Source organism: Periophthalmus magnuspinnatus, chromosome 19 (assembly GCF_009829125.3).
Source record: "Periophthalmus magnuspinnatus isolate fPerMag1 chromosome 19, fPerMag1.2.pri, whole genome shotgun sequence".
Taxonomy (NCBI): Eukaryota; Metazoa; Chordata; class Actinopteri; order Gobiiformes; family Gobiidae; genus Periophthalmus; species Periophthalmus magnuspinnatus.
Genome location: NC_047144.1, coordinates 20422791 through 20435827, shown reverse-complemented (window position 1 = coordinate 20435827; position 13037 = coordinate 20422791). Strand labels below are relative to the sequence as shown.

The 13037-nt window shown below is 38.6% G+C and overlaps 1 protein-coding gene across 2 annotated transcripts in view; it reads right to left on the bottom strand.

Moving 5' to 3' along the window:
- The window catches only part of cacna1g (calcium channel, voltage-dependent, T type, alpha 1G subunit), a 313071-nt gene that overhangs the window by 175971 nt on the left and 124063 nt on the right, over positions 1–13037 (bottom strand). For both annotated transcript variants that reach the window (XM_055229674.1, XM_055229673.1), the window contains exon 8: positions 10413–10804. In XM_055229674.1, the coding sequence (XP_055085649.1) occupies positions 10413–10804 (392 nt within the window). The remainder of the gene's footprint in view (positions 1–10412; positions 10805–13037) is intronic.

Sequence of the window (13037 nt, the reverse complement as noted above, 5' to 3'; positions counted from 1 at the left end):
GACATATGAGGTTTTATCAGGGAGAAAACTTGCAAAAAAAAAAAAAAAAAACATGTAAAATTTCGCTAAAATAATCCACGCAAACAGCGAGACCATGAAAGGTGAACCGCGATATAGTGAGAGACAACTGTATTATATTATTTTGTATCATCCTTTTGTATGTTTATGGAAAAATGGCCGTGTGGGAGCATGGCTAATGTAGGCTTGTGGGCGGAGCCTCGTACTACTAACCATAAAAAGGGTTCAGATAGTCTGTAATAGAGATCGCTAGATTACCCAAACATAGATAGACGACAAACTGAACCTCTTCGTGCACGTTTTTGATGAGGGAACAGCGTTATAACATGGTCTAAAGCTCCAAAAGTTGAAAAGTTTCGCACAATACCCTCTCGTAAACATCTTTGCAACATAATTCTATATATCTTGTTTCATTTATTTGAAGTCTACAATATATACAGTAGCAAAAAAAACAACAAAAAGCATTGACTGGTAGTGTGCATCCGCAATATGTTTTCTACACTACCATAGTTAGCATGTATATACAAAGATGAAACTATATAAATAAAGATGCAAACTACTTCTCCCCAAATAGAGCGTTATCATGATGCTTGTTGGGAACGTCAGCTGGTACAAGCACTTAGTGCGGAGTGGAAAAGTTGTGCTCAAAGTGCATTTGCATCGAGTTAGTTACATAAGAGAACATTGTGAAATTTTCAAATGCAGAATTATATCCATGGCCAGACAGACGCTGTATTCGAAGCATCAGGGAAACATTAGATTTGCTTCAGTACGGAAAGTCTTGGAACTGTCAAAATAAAAACTCTAATCTTTTGTGTCAGTTGTAAGTATATGTTTGAAGTATATTATCTGGAAACCGAAAACAGTTGCTTTGGCACAGCACAAATGTTTGATTGGAAACGGTGACATAAAATATGTATTTACACTCATTAAATTAAAGAGGAGGTATTATGCAAAATGTACCAGGTTATAATGTTGTTCCCTCATCAAAAACATAACTGAAGAGATTTAAATGTCATTCATGCATGTTTTAGTAATTTAGAGATCTCTTCCGGTCTCTGTTTGATCCCTCCTTATGGTCAGCTGTAAGATTCTGTACAAGGCTCCGCCCACAAACTTACGTCATTAATGCTCCCACATGACAACTCTCCTTAAATATACAAAAATATGATACAAAACTATACAACAACTTCACAAACTTGATGTGATGTGCAGTAGTTTCATTAGAGGGATGCACAGATTGTGTTGTGATAGCGCTCTGAAGGGGGAGTGACTTAGTGCGGAGAACAAAAGGAGGGAGGACTTGTCAAAAAAAATAAAAATGAAACGTATTACACTGCCTGGTCCAAAAAAAAGTTATCACCAAAAAAAATACCTCACCCCTCCATCTTCACTGTTTTCTTTAGTCGTCCAGGTACTGCCCAGTTTAGCAGCTGTATTTGAAATGTGTTTGTGGGCGGAGTTTAGGTGTTTGCAACTGGCCAATGACAGGTCCTTAAATAAGAACACATGATAAATACCTGGTAAGACATTGGTTAGATGTAATGGTCACTCTCTCAGAGCAGGAATATGAAGTAGGAGAGTGACCAATAGGAGGCTAATGGGAAGTGGGGAGTGGCGTCTATTTGAGTATAAAGATTTTAAACTTTTGTGTGATATATACACTGCCAGGCCAAAAAAAAAAAAAAAAGGTCACGCACTTTAATATTTCGTAGTTCCGCCTTTAGATTTGATTACGGCATTGTTTCGATTTTGCTTCTGTAGTGTCACAAGATTCATTTCCATCAAGTGTTGCATTAATTTATCATAGATGCTGGTCGAGTCTGACGCTGCACAAAGCTTCTCCAGCACATCCCAAAGATTCTCAATGGGGTTAAGGTCTGTACTCTGTGGTGGACAATCCATGTGTGAAAATGACGTCTCATGCTCCTGAACCAACTCTGTCACAATTTGAGCCCGATGAATCCTGGCATTGTCATCTTGGAATATGCCTGTGTCATCAGGGAAGAAAAAACCCACTGATGGAATAACCTGGTCATTCAGTATATTCAGGTGTCAGCTGACCTCATTCTGCTGAACCTAGACCGGACCAAATGCAGCAACACCAACATATTTGCTGAGTTAAATCCAGGTGGCAACTTCTTTTCTTTTTTGGCCAGGCAGTGTATTTATGCATGATGTGAGAATATATCTTTTTCAAAACAATAAAAGGTAACATAATGATCTAAATATGTTATGTGCTAGCAAAAAATAACCCACACAAGTAAAATACCTCCTCTTTAATATAATAAACTTAATTCTGACACATTCTTTTAAATATTGTCATGATTATGTTATTCTTAATGCATTTAATTAGTATTTTATTGTAGTAATTGTAATATTATTCCCAATCAGTTACTCAATAAATTGCAATTTTTGTTGAGCAAATATCTGAATCTAAAAATGCACATATATCCAATTACTTAGGTAAATTTGTTGACAACTATCATTTTACAGTGTCAGTTTCCATAGTAACATGTGTTTTTTTTTAATTAGACACAACAAAATCCATCAAAAACACCATTAGCGGCTGAAGTAACCCTTTTTTGTCATCTCATGTTTATAATTATCCAAATTGATGATGAATAAGCGCATTATGTGCAATCAGCCCCAGCAGTGACACCCATTAGCGTTAGCGAGCGCAGCGTTTTTGATCGTTTTTAAGTACGACAAAGTTAGACCTTTAATTAATGAAAGCTCAAAAATGGAGGCTGGACAAAGCACGGATTATATTTTCCATTATACTCCAAAATAATCAAAGGTGCATTGTGTAACTTTCCTGAAGTGGGGTCGATCAGTTACTGCATTGCCTGGAATTTTCCACAGTATGGCATTACATTTGGTCATATTCCATTTATTCAGTTAAAGGTGTTTTTTAGTTGCTCAAAAATAACTTGGGAAAAAAATGCATTCTTATTGTGATTGGGCCCGAATCTCCACAGATCTGACTTGTACCCTTTGGCATCAACGAAAATAAATAAGTTTAATGCCATAGTGTGGAACATTCCAGGAAAAAACGCAACATTATTTGAACACAAGCAGCTCTGCCAGAAAAGTTACATGGTGGTAAAAATCAGGTACAGCGCCGTTAACCTACTGCACATGAACATGATTAGCGTTAATCACTTTTTTGGTTTTAAATTTCCGATTTAAAAGTAATTACGTTCCATTATAGGCTATAGCGTTAATGAATAAGTCGTACTGCGGTTTTGGCACTGGCTCATGCCCAAAGCTGTATTGATATTACTGTATAAACGTCCAGTTTAATCTTTAAGGTCTGCGGCCAATGGGACTTATTTCAGAGAGACAGAGGGGGACGAACTTGATGTCTGCAGGACCAATGGACGTAAAAGGCTCCTGATTTTTCTTGTGGAGGTGTTAGCATGTAACGTTAGCTTGCAGATAGAGTAAATTAGCGCATTGGTGGAGTTTGAGTGAATTAGCTGCCATTGTTCGACTTGGAAATGTACCCGATTGCGCACTTTTTTTTCAAACTGCGCATGACCAGATACTTTGGCACAAACACTGAAGTTACTACAATCGTGGTATACTCAAGACTTGTTCAATCTCTTGGAATATAAACCTTTTTATTAATAATTATGTGCTCAATGTCAGTGAAAATGATGTATTTAAACTGTTAATAAACATTAGAAAACAGAGCGGAGCTAAGTTAATTCTGGTAAATGGTCACTTAAAGCGCTTTACATCAAGAAACCGCTCACACACACCAATGTACAAAGACACTGGGGGCAAGGTGTGTTAACTGTCTTGCCCAAGGACACAACAGCATTTATCTGCGGGAGCTAGAATCACACTGCTGAGGATGGAGTTATAAATCAGATAGATGATGTCTAAGACCTCCCATTCCTGTGTAAGGAAGGGTTCTCTTTCCTAACAAAAAAAATAGCTTCTTTAACTCTCCTCTCAAACCATTTCTTTTCTCTGGCTGAGATCTGAACTTCACTGTCTTCAAAGGAGTTGTTAGTGTCTTTGAGATTGAAATGTACAGCAGACTGGGGTCCTGAGCTGCTCTCACGCCGGTGTTGGTACGTTATCTTATGGAGTGTCTGTTTAGTTTCTCCAATGTAAACTTTGATATGAAAAATATTTAAGCTTAGCAATAAGTGTGGTTACAGCAGACAGAACACATAATAAACATGTTTAAAAGAGTAAAAAACATAAAAAAACCTGCCAAATAGGACAGGGCGTCAAATCGGACAACATTAGCGTATGTTAGAATAAGTTAGTAGGTAAAGAGAGTTGGGTGGAGTTTGAGTGAGTTTAGCATTTGGTGTGAGTTAGCATTTGGAGAGGAGAATGAACAAATGTGAAATTGGTGGTTTGGTGCAAAAAGATAACAATAAAAATAATTGAATACAGTACGAGAAAAACATAATGACTTTGCACCTGTCCAACTTTGTAAAAAAAAAAGGAGGTGGAGAGAGTCGACATGTGGAGTTAGTTAGCATGATGGGTTAGTTAGCATGTGCAGTTAGTTAGCAACAGAATGCAGGGTTAAATGGATAAATCTAATAATGTTGATTTAGCATACATCACTGTCATATTGATAAAAGCCATGTGCAAATAAGTCTTTTCTAAAAGCTTCGCTCCATTGTTGCCAAAAGACGACAGTAAAGTCAAAACATTGAAGTGAATTATAACAGAACAATGCTCCTTTTCCGTGCAAAACATGCAATACCGAAATGAATCCTGATACTGTACATCCCGTTTAACTATTTGGCTATTGACCTTATTCCGCCTTGCCCACCTTTTCCTCGAAATCCCATTCATTTCAATGGAGAATTTAGGAAAAGTTTTACCATAAAAATATGATATAAAGTAGGTTTGTTTATGTAAAATGTTCAAAGTTCGTGTGCACCAACAAGTCAACACTACACCGATTATCTGGGAGGCTTTAAAACGGCATTGTAGTCCGTATAGAACTTATTTGCTGTCAAGATCGGCAGCAACGTGCAAAATAATACAACACAAATGACAATAGCGCCCACGGAAACTTTCGGAATAAAGTGAATAGAGCTCGTGGGTTGTGTTGCACCATCTCAGATGATTTTCAGTTAGCCAAATGGTAAAAAAATTGAGAGTTTAAGATGCAAAATACTAACGTTAGCGTTCATTCAACAGTATTCTGACGCTGTAGTGTGACAAATGTATGTAACAAACAATTTTAGTTGACCAAAACAACACAACTCAAAAGGTTGTCGTGCTTCTTGGTGTCTGTATCTACTTATAAAGCATTTTTATTGTTCCATCAAGTAAAAAAACTCCACTTTTGTCTCTGAGAGTTGTGAAAAGAGCTTATAAACTCATCATGGTGAATAATTAGGATGCTCTGAATGCATAAGGTCAGTGAGGAATAACTCTCAACCACTGCAAACCGTTTAATGAATGAATAACACAGTCAAAATCAGGTACAGTGACTCTCTGGGAGGCTTTCAAACGGCTTATATTTGTTTTATGTATTTACCGAGCGCTGAATCATTTTGAAAAATATTTTGTGCTGCTATTCATGTTTTAATAGTAAGATTCTGGTCAAAGTTGACATTTTTAACATGCCCAGGAGCAATAACATTTGAGAGAAGACTGAAATTTGAACAGCATGGGATTCTTGTCGTACTTTACACAATACAATTTAGTAGTTTACTAATATGAGAATGGATTTCAGAGTATGCTCGCTGAAGTCATGCTTTTACATATTTTGTTGTAGTGTGTGTAGAAGAAATTCAGTACTTAAATAATCTGATCGCAATACAGTGGAAATACAGTCGTTTATGGCAGGGGTTATGGTCTAAAAAATAACCCGCAATAGGCGAAATCCACGAAGTATCAGCTTTATTTTTTACAATTATTCTATATGTTTTTGTCTGTAAAACCCCTCACCACACACTTTATACACTTTTCTCACACAGGCATTAACATTTTCTCACATTTCTCTCTTGTTTAACCGCTCTCAAAGATCAAACCTTCATAGATTTTAAAAAATAAGTGCAATATTATAGAACAAAACCAAATACTTTACTGTACTGTAAATAAAAAGAAACACAGAAACAAATGCAATTTTAATGATCAACACACGGGTTTGGACACATAAGAAATGATTAATAGTGACTCTCGTGTAGTTCATAGTTCCTCTGACCATGCCTCTTCCTCTGACCACGCCCCTTCCTCTGACCACGCCCCTACCTCTGACCGCGCCTCTTCATCCTGGTGCCACTCCGCTGTCGTGTTTCATAAAGCGTTTTAGCTTTTGTGCTGATGATTTTGGTTTCCAGCGTAATGTTCTTTTTCCTGCAGTCGCTGATCCACAAAGCCAAAGCAGACTCCATCTTTATGATAGTCTTTTTGCTGTTACAACCCTTTTTGCATCCTTATTAAAACGTATTCCTTATGTTATTTTCCTCCTTTATATGATGAAACGAAGATTCATTTATGCATTTATTTATGAAGAAAGTAAATAATGTAACCAACATACTATAATAAATAACATTCATTGTTAATAAAATAAGTACAGGAGACGCTGCATATCCCTTTAGCCAATCAGGACGCAGAACAAAATGCATGTTCAAACACTGTAAAAAACAAAAAAGCACCGAGACCGCAAAAAAATTAACCGTGTTACAGTAAAGGACAACTGTATATCTTGCAGCCCCCAAACAATAGTGACCAAAAACTGTATCTGTTGTTCATGGCTCTTTATTTACTTTTGTTCCTTGCCTTTTAAAATACTTTGTGCTAATGTTGTACCTCTATGGATCACCGGCAAATCTAACCACTAACGCAAGTTTTTGTGGTTCGATCCTGAGCTCTATTACCACGTCGAGCGAACACAATGGAGAAATGTTGAAACAAAACGTGAGTACAAGCAAAGGAATCTCCTAAAGGTAGAGCTCGTATAAACCCACATGTACCAGTGATGTTGGACATATGGAACAGTTTACAGGCAGTGGGTCATTGGCCGAAGGTAACCCCATTGTAAAAACCAGGCTCCCGCTGCTACACACATGCACGCGAAAGTACACAAACGCACACTTGCACTGGTGTCGGTTACTTCACGTGGGTTATATAACTTTATACAGGACCGCACGCGCCAACAGAGCTCAGCCAACGCCAAGATAGAATACCAAGCACTAAGTCGCAGCAGGCAACATAACAGGCGCTGGGCTACGTTTTTATCATAGCACGATACATCACACAACACAAAAACATAACCAAAAGCAGCTCGTTTGAAAAAAGAGATTGACTGATATGGGGTTTTTTTCATGGTTGATGAAAACGGCCGATAACGATTGTTTAGATTCCAGAAAAAACGAGGTCCGATAAGCTCTGTCGCTATTTTGAGTTGATGTGCAGGGCAGATTTTGGACTTTTTCACTGAATTATGTGATTTAAATTTAGTACAAACGCAACCACAACCATTCTGTAACATAAACTGGACAAGAGCAACACCAGTGACAATGGCGCGCCCACGGAAACTTTCGGAATAATGTAAATCAAGCTTGTGGGTTGGGTTGAACCATCTCAGACAATTTTCAGTTAGCCAAATGGTAAACCAATGGAGATTTTAATGCTAAAATACGATTGTTAGCATTCATTCAACTGTATTTTGACGCTATAGTGTGATAAATGTCTGTAACGAACAATGTTAGTCTATAAAAAAAATTAAAAAACAATTAAAAACCGCATCTACATTTAAAGCATTTTTATTGTCCTATAATCAACTCTTTTGTCTCTAAGAGTTGTGAAAAGAACTTATAAACTCATCGTGGTGAATAATCAGCATGGTCTGGAAGCGTAAGGTCAGTGAGGAATAACTCTGGACCACTGCAGACCATTTAATGAATGAATGAAAGCGCTGCGTAGTAACGTTTTTGTACAAAGTCCTCAAATAAAACCTTATTCTTGAGGCATCAAACAAAATATTACCCTCCGCTGCAAATTTAAGGTCGATAGCCGCTACGCTAAAAGGTGTATATCTTCCTTTCTTGCCGTGAAGAGTAATAGCTACCTACTCCACCACTGTGCCGCTAGATCTTGAGCTAGCCTTCGTCGGGACTGCCTTAGCTGGACGATTTAATCTATTTATAACATTGCATAATTGCTTCTGAGCTGAGCCATTGGGCGCCTTCGGTTTCCCCTGTCCAGCCGGGAATACAGACTTCTCTAATAGTTTGGGCACCAATTTTACCTCCTGGAGTTTGGATGTTCAGATCAGCGTGATTGACAGGCGGATAAGCCAATCGAGGACAACCGTGGTCTGTGCGTATCAAAACAAACACGGCAACTTTAAATTCGAGAAGTTTGGCTTTGTTTTAAATGATAGATGACCAGTGAGCGGCTTTATTTCCCAATGCGTGTCTGAAATAAACAAATCTGATTGGACGGCGCTGTGAGTTTGGTTAAAAAGATCCAAAGAAGGAGGTGAAGACCAGACTGAGATTTTTTGTGTAGTATATATAGACAAAACCAATCTAGATTCCAAAACTGTAAAGAAAATGCATGGAAATTAGCTTATAGCAATTAGCTGCTGTTATAAATAGACAAAAACTTAAAAAACAAATGTCCACTTTCGAGCTCTGTATGAATTGGCAGGTCTTGATTGAATTCTGAACATATCTCCACGGCATATGTTTTTACTCAGGAAACTCCAAAGATCCAGATGATCCGCAGATGTTACCCCACAGCCCGGAGTACGAGCGTGCCCTTTTCTTGTTTGCTTTTCGCTCTTGACATGCATTCTCTTTCATCCCCGCACGGCTAACTCGGAATCGCATGCTAATACCAGGTGAATCCAGGGTCAAACAATACAATACCACACGAAAAGCGCTCCAAACCGTCGCACACATGGAGCTGTCCACGAGTTACATCACATCTCCAGTTCTTTTTATATCCCCGGTGTTAGCTAGCAAGGTCACATGGCTGCAATTAGCTTCATGTAAACAAGCTAGCCCGGCGAGAAGACATTACGGAATCCCAATCTTGAGGGGAATGGAGAATCCGAGCCTCGTCTAGCTAACGGCAGCCAAATCCTCATCCACTAGGGGGCAGCATAAAAATAAAAGTTGTACCTCATCTGAACACAAATAAGTTTGCTTATTTATATTTATTAGTTTGGAAGTTTTATTTCTATGGGGCTTTAACTGCTAACATGTAACATATTTAGATCACCATGTTACCTTTAATTGTTGGGAAAATGCTTTATTCGGCAAAAACAACGTTAACATGTTTTATAAATATCACTTTATCTTTTCCCTTTGCGCTCCATGTAAAGTCACTCCCACTTCAGACTGACAATACAATCACCGTGCATCCCGCTAATGACATTACTGCACATTATATCAGGTTTATTAAGTTGTATTGAACATTTTTGTATCAAGTTTTTCCATATTTATGTTGAATTGTCAAAGCTAATGGAGTAGGACCTGGAAAGTATCACTTAAATACTCAAACCTGCATGTATGACATCTAAAACCAACAATGTTATAATATGGTATAGTATAGTACAAAAAAAAATTGCATAATTTTCATAATACACCCATTTAAGTTTTATAATTTGCAATGAAAAGGCAAAAAGTCACACAACTCTAATTTTATCTATTATAGGACTCCGTATAAATTCAGGAAATATTGCCTATGTATTAAGAAACATTTATTTATTTATTATATATTTTTTTATGAATTATGTATTTTTGTAGCAGCCCACAGAAATATGGTCTCTGGGATTTACCCATTATCACAAACATCCACGCACATCTGTTAGCAACAGTGGAGAAAAGTGTCTTACGCGTGGACACAATGACGATTGGAAGATTGAACCACAAATCTTGAGTTACTAATAAAGCCTTTATGTGTCATGTTGTTTGTTCTAGTTATTGAAACAACTCTAATCTCTTCTGTACTAAACATTCTTCTGGTCAACAGCTCGTCACTACATCTATAACTTCTGAGCGTTTATACTGATCTTGAAAATACACTTCCTGAATCAATCCAAATGCTGAATTTTTTAGTTTTTTCCATCCATTCACTTCCAAACATATACCTCATGAGGCAAAGTCCAAAGTCCTACTACGATGGCTCTCGAATATGTACAAGTACTGCAAAAGATCTGGGTTTCCATGTAGTACCAGATCTAAGCAGGTCTAAAATAGGACTAAGCCATACCTAAAACAGGACTACACCATGAAACTAACAGTAACCGAGAACCTACCGTACGGCAAAAAAGTGCGGAACCACCAACCCAACTATATATTTCCATCTACACCTCAAAATACCTACATTGAAAACTTCACGAAACTACAAATTATGGCAAACCAAGCTTAAGAAACCAACCGGACACTCACCTGCTCATGATACTCGATCCCCATACTCAGCGTATTGATCATAATAGCGATCATAATCCCTCTTCCGAAGTATTTACTATCCACAATCTTCCGAAACGTGTCGCACACCAGCCTCCAGAAGCGCACCACCTTGGCCGCCGTTTTGCCCAGGCTGTGGTGCTTCTTCCTGGGCTGCCGGCTGTCCCTGCGGTCCCGGTGGTGGAGGTCTTGGGTGAATTCGTAGACCCCTTCGCTGTCCGAGTCCCCCGGCGTCTCGTTGCCCCCCTCTGCAGCCGCTTCAGCTTCCTTGGCGCAGTAGGGGCAGTTTTCCGGGTCGAGGGTGAAGCCGGCGGTGTCCATGGCGATGCCCGAGTGGCTAAGGTCGCGGGCGGACAGCTGGTAGGAGAGCGGGGCTGTGGACAAATGGACAGAGCGAAAAAGTTGAGTTTGTATAGCAAGATTTAGCCTCATGGTTCCATCTGTGTACTTATGTAACAATGACATAATAATATGCATAATTACGGGTTGACGGTTCAATCCCAGTACATACAACCACTTTGTCCTTGAGCAAGACACTTCAACAATCAATAAATGTGAAGTGTAAGTGATTGGTGGTTAACGGTGGGTCCACCAACTTTGGCACCATGGAGATGTTGTTTACCTAGAACAGCTGTGTCAAACACATTTTCACCGAGGGCCACATCAGCAAAATGACTGCCCTCAAAGGACCCGATGTAAAATTAATCTAACTATTTTTTTAACTTATTAATTAACTGTTTCTGTATTTATTACTTACTCAAGTTACAAATATTACATATGTATTTGGCTAGATTTAAAAATAATGGCTGTTTAAATGCATATCTCTTGATAAAATTACATTTTAGGGCCATTGTACCTTTTAATTTACCCTGTCGAGGGCCACATAAAATGATGTGGAGGGCCACATTTGGCCCGCGGGCCTTGAGTTTGACATATGTGACCTAGAACATTTCACAGTATGACATTAACCATACCTGGCCAGCCCAAATTACAGGTTAGATCTAGAACTATGGTGACGCAAGCTTACTGTAAGAATGTATCCAATAATTAAACAAATGCTAGCTAGATGTCTAATGCCATACTGTGGAACATCCCTGGCAGAGCAATACCAGTTCTATTGAGACTAGTAGGTCAGAAAAGTTACGTAGTGCACTTTTAAAGAGGCCATTCGCATAGAGAGACTGTAATATATCTATAGTCATTGATTTTCATGCATTTTTCACATTTGCTTTGATACTTCATATTATTATTGTTACGACATTGAAGTGTTTTAAAGAGACTGTCACTACAACTGTCAAATCAGTCCAAATTTCTGTCAGGTTACCGCGAGCATGGCCAGTCAAGACGAACTCTTTCCCAGTATAAAAGTAAATTAGTCTCAAAATGTGTTGCTACCTCCTGAGTATTAAAGATTATTATGTATTAAGATTGACAGGTAGATGAAAGCAAGGTCTATATAAGCATGTATAAAAAAAAAAAAAAAAAAAAAAAAAAAACTCAAGCAGTTATAAAAGCAAATCTGCCAACCCAAGAACCAATCAGAAACGAGATTGTTAAACGTACATGCACTTTCCCGTCTGCCCCGCTGTTAGGCTAAGGCTAGCTGGAGCCTCGCGGAAAAAAGACACCTGATTGGTCTGTTATTAGCGTAGGTATCTTGATTTTATGGATGAAAACGAATAGTAAAAGTACAAACATTTAAGAACAGAATAAGAAGGATGTAACATGGAAGTAACAGAGAGAGGGAACAACTGGAACCCGATTTGGATGAAACCACTTCGCACCAATATTCAATTTTTATTTGTAAAAAGTGAGAACAGGTGCGATTACAGCGGCTAATAGGTTAGCTAGGTCCATGTATATACGTATCAATAAAGATGGCAGCAGTAATTTAAAATCCAAATTGCAAAGAAGACTGAAAAACTAATTTGAGCAGAATCAACAAGCGAAAAACACCAATATTCTAAAGTTTAATCTTAAAGCTACACTTAGTAACTTTTCCTTGCAATGAGTCCGCCATCTGTTTGTCTCCATGGAGATGTTACCACCTTCCATGTGATGTCCCACGGAATTACATTAAGCTCAACTATCTTGCACTTATCACATGCCCGTCACCATGGAGATCAATACGTTTAATGTCATATCGTTGAAGCAGGAAGCTGACCCTCCACCAGAAAGGTTACGCAGTGCACCTTTAACGTTTGACAGGGTTTGATATTTGGACTTCATGTTTTTTTTTCCACAGATCAAGCTGGTGAGAAACATATCGACAAGTACAATGAATCTAGTTTGCATTTCTTCCCCGCCTGATTTGTAGCATTGACTCGGGCGTTTGAGTAATGCCTTGTCACTGTCGGCGTGGACGCTGGCGTGTGTAGCAGCTCCTGATGTTTTCCAAAGCGCTCGGCTCCATCTGAACCGTCTGCGAGTCCGCCACATGACTGATTAGCATTTATCGACGTGTAATTAGCGAGCTTTCGTTCTCTGACTGAGAAATAGAGCACTCGGGATAGAGATGGACTATGGTTACAGCTTTAATTACAGCAGATCAATACCATACTGCGCCGATAGATCAAAGTAAGAAAAATACACGGACCGCGACGCTTA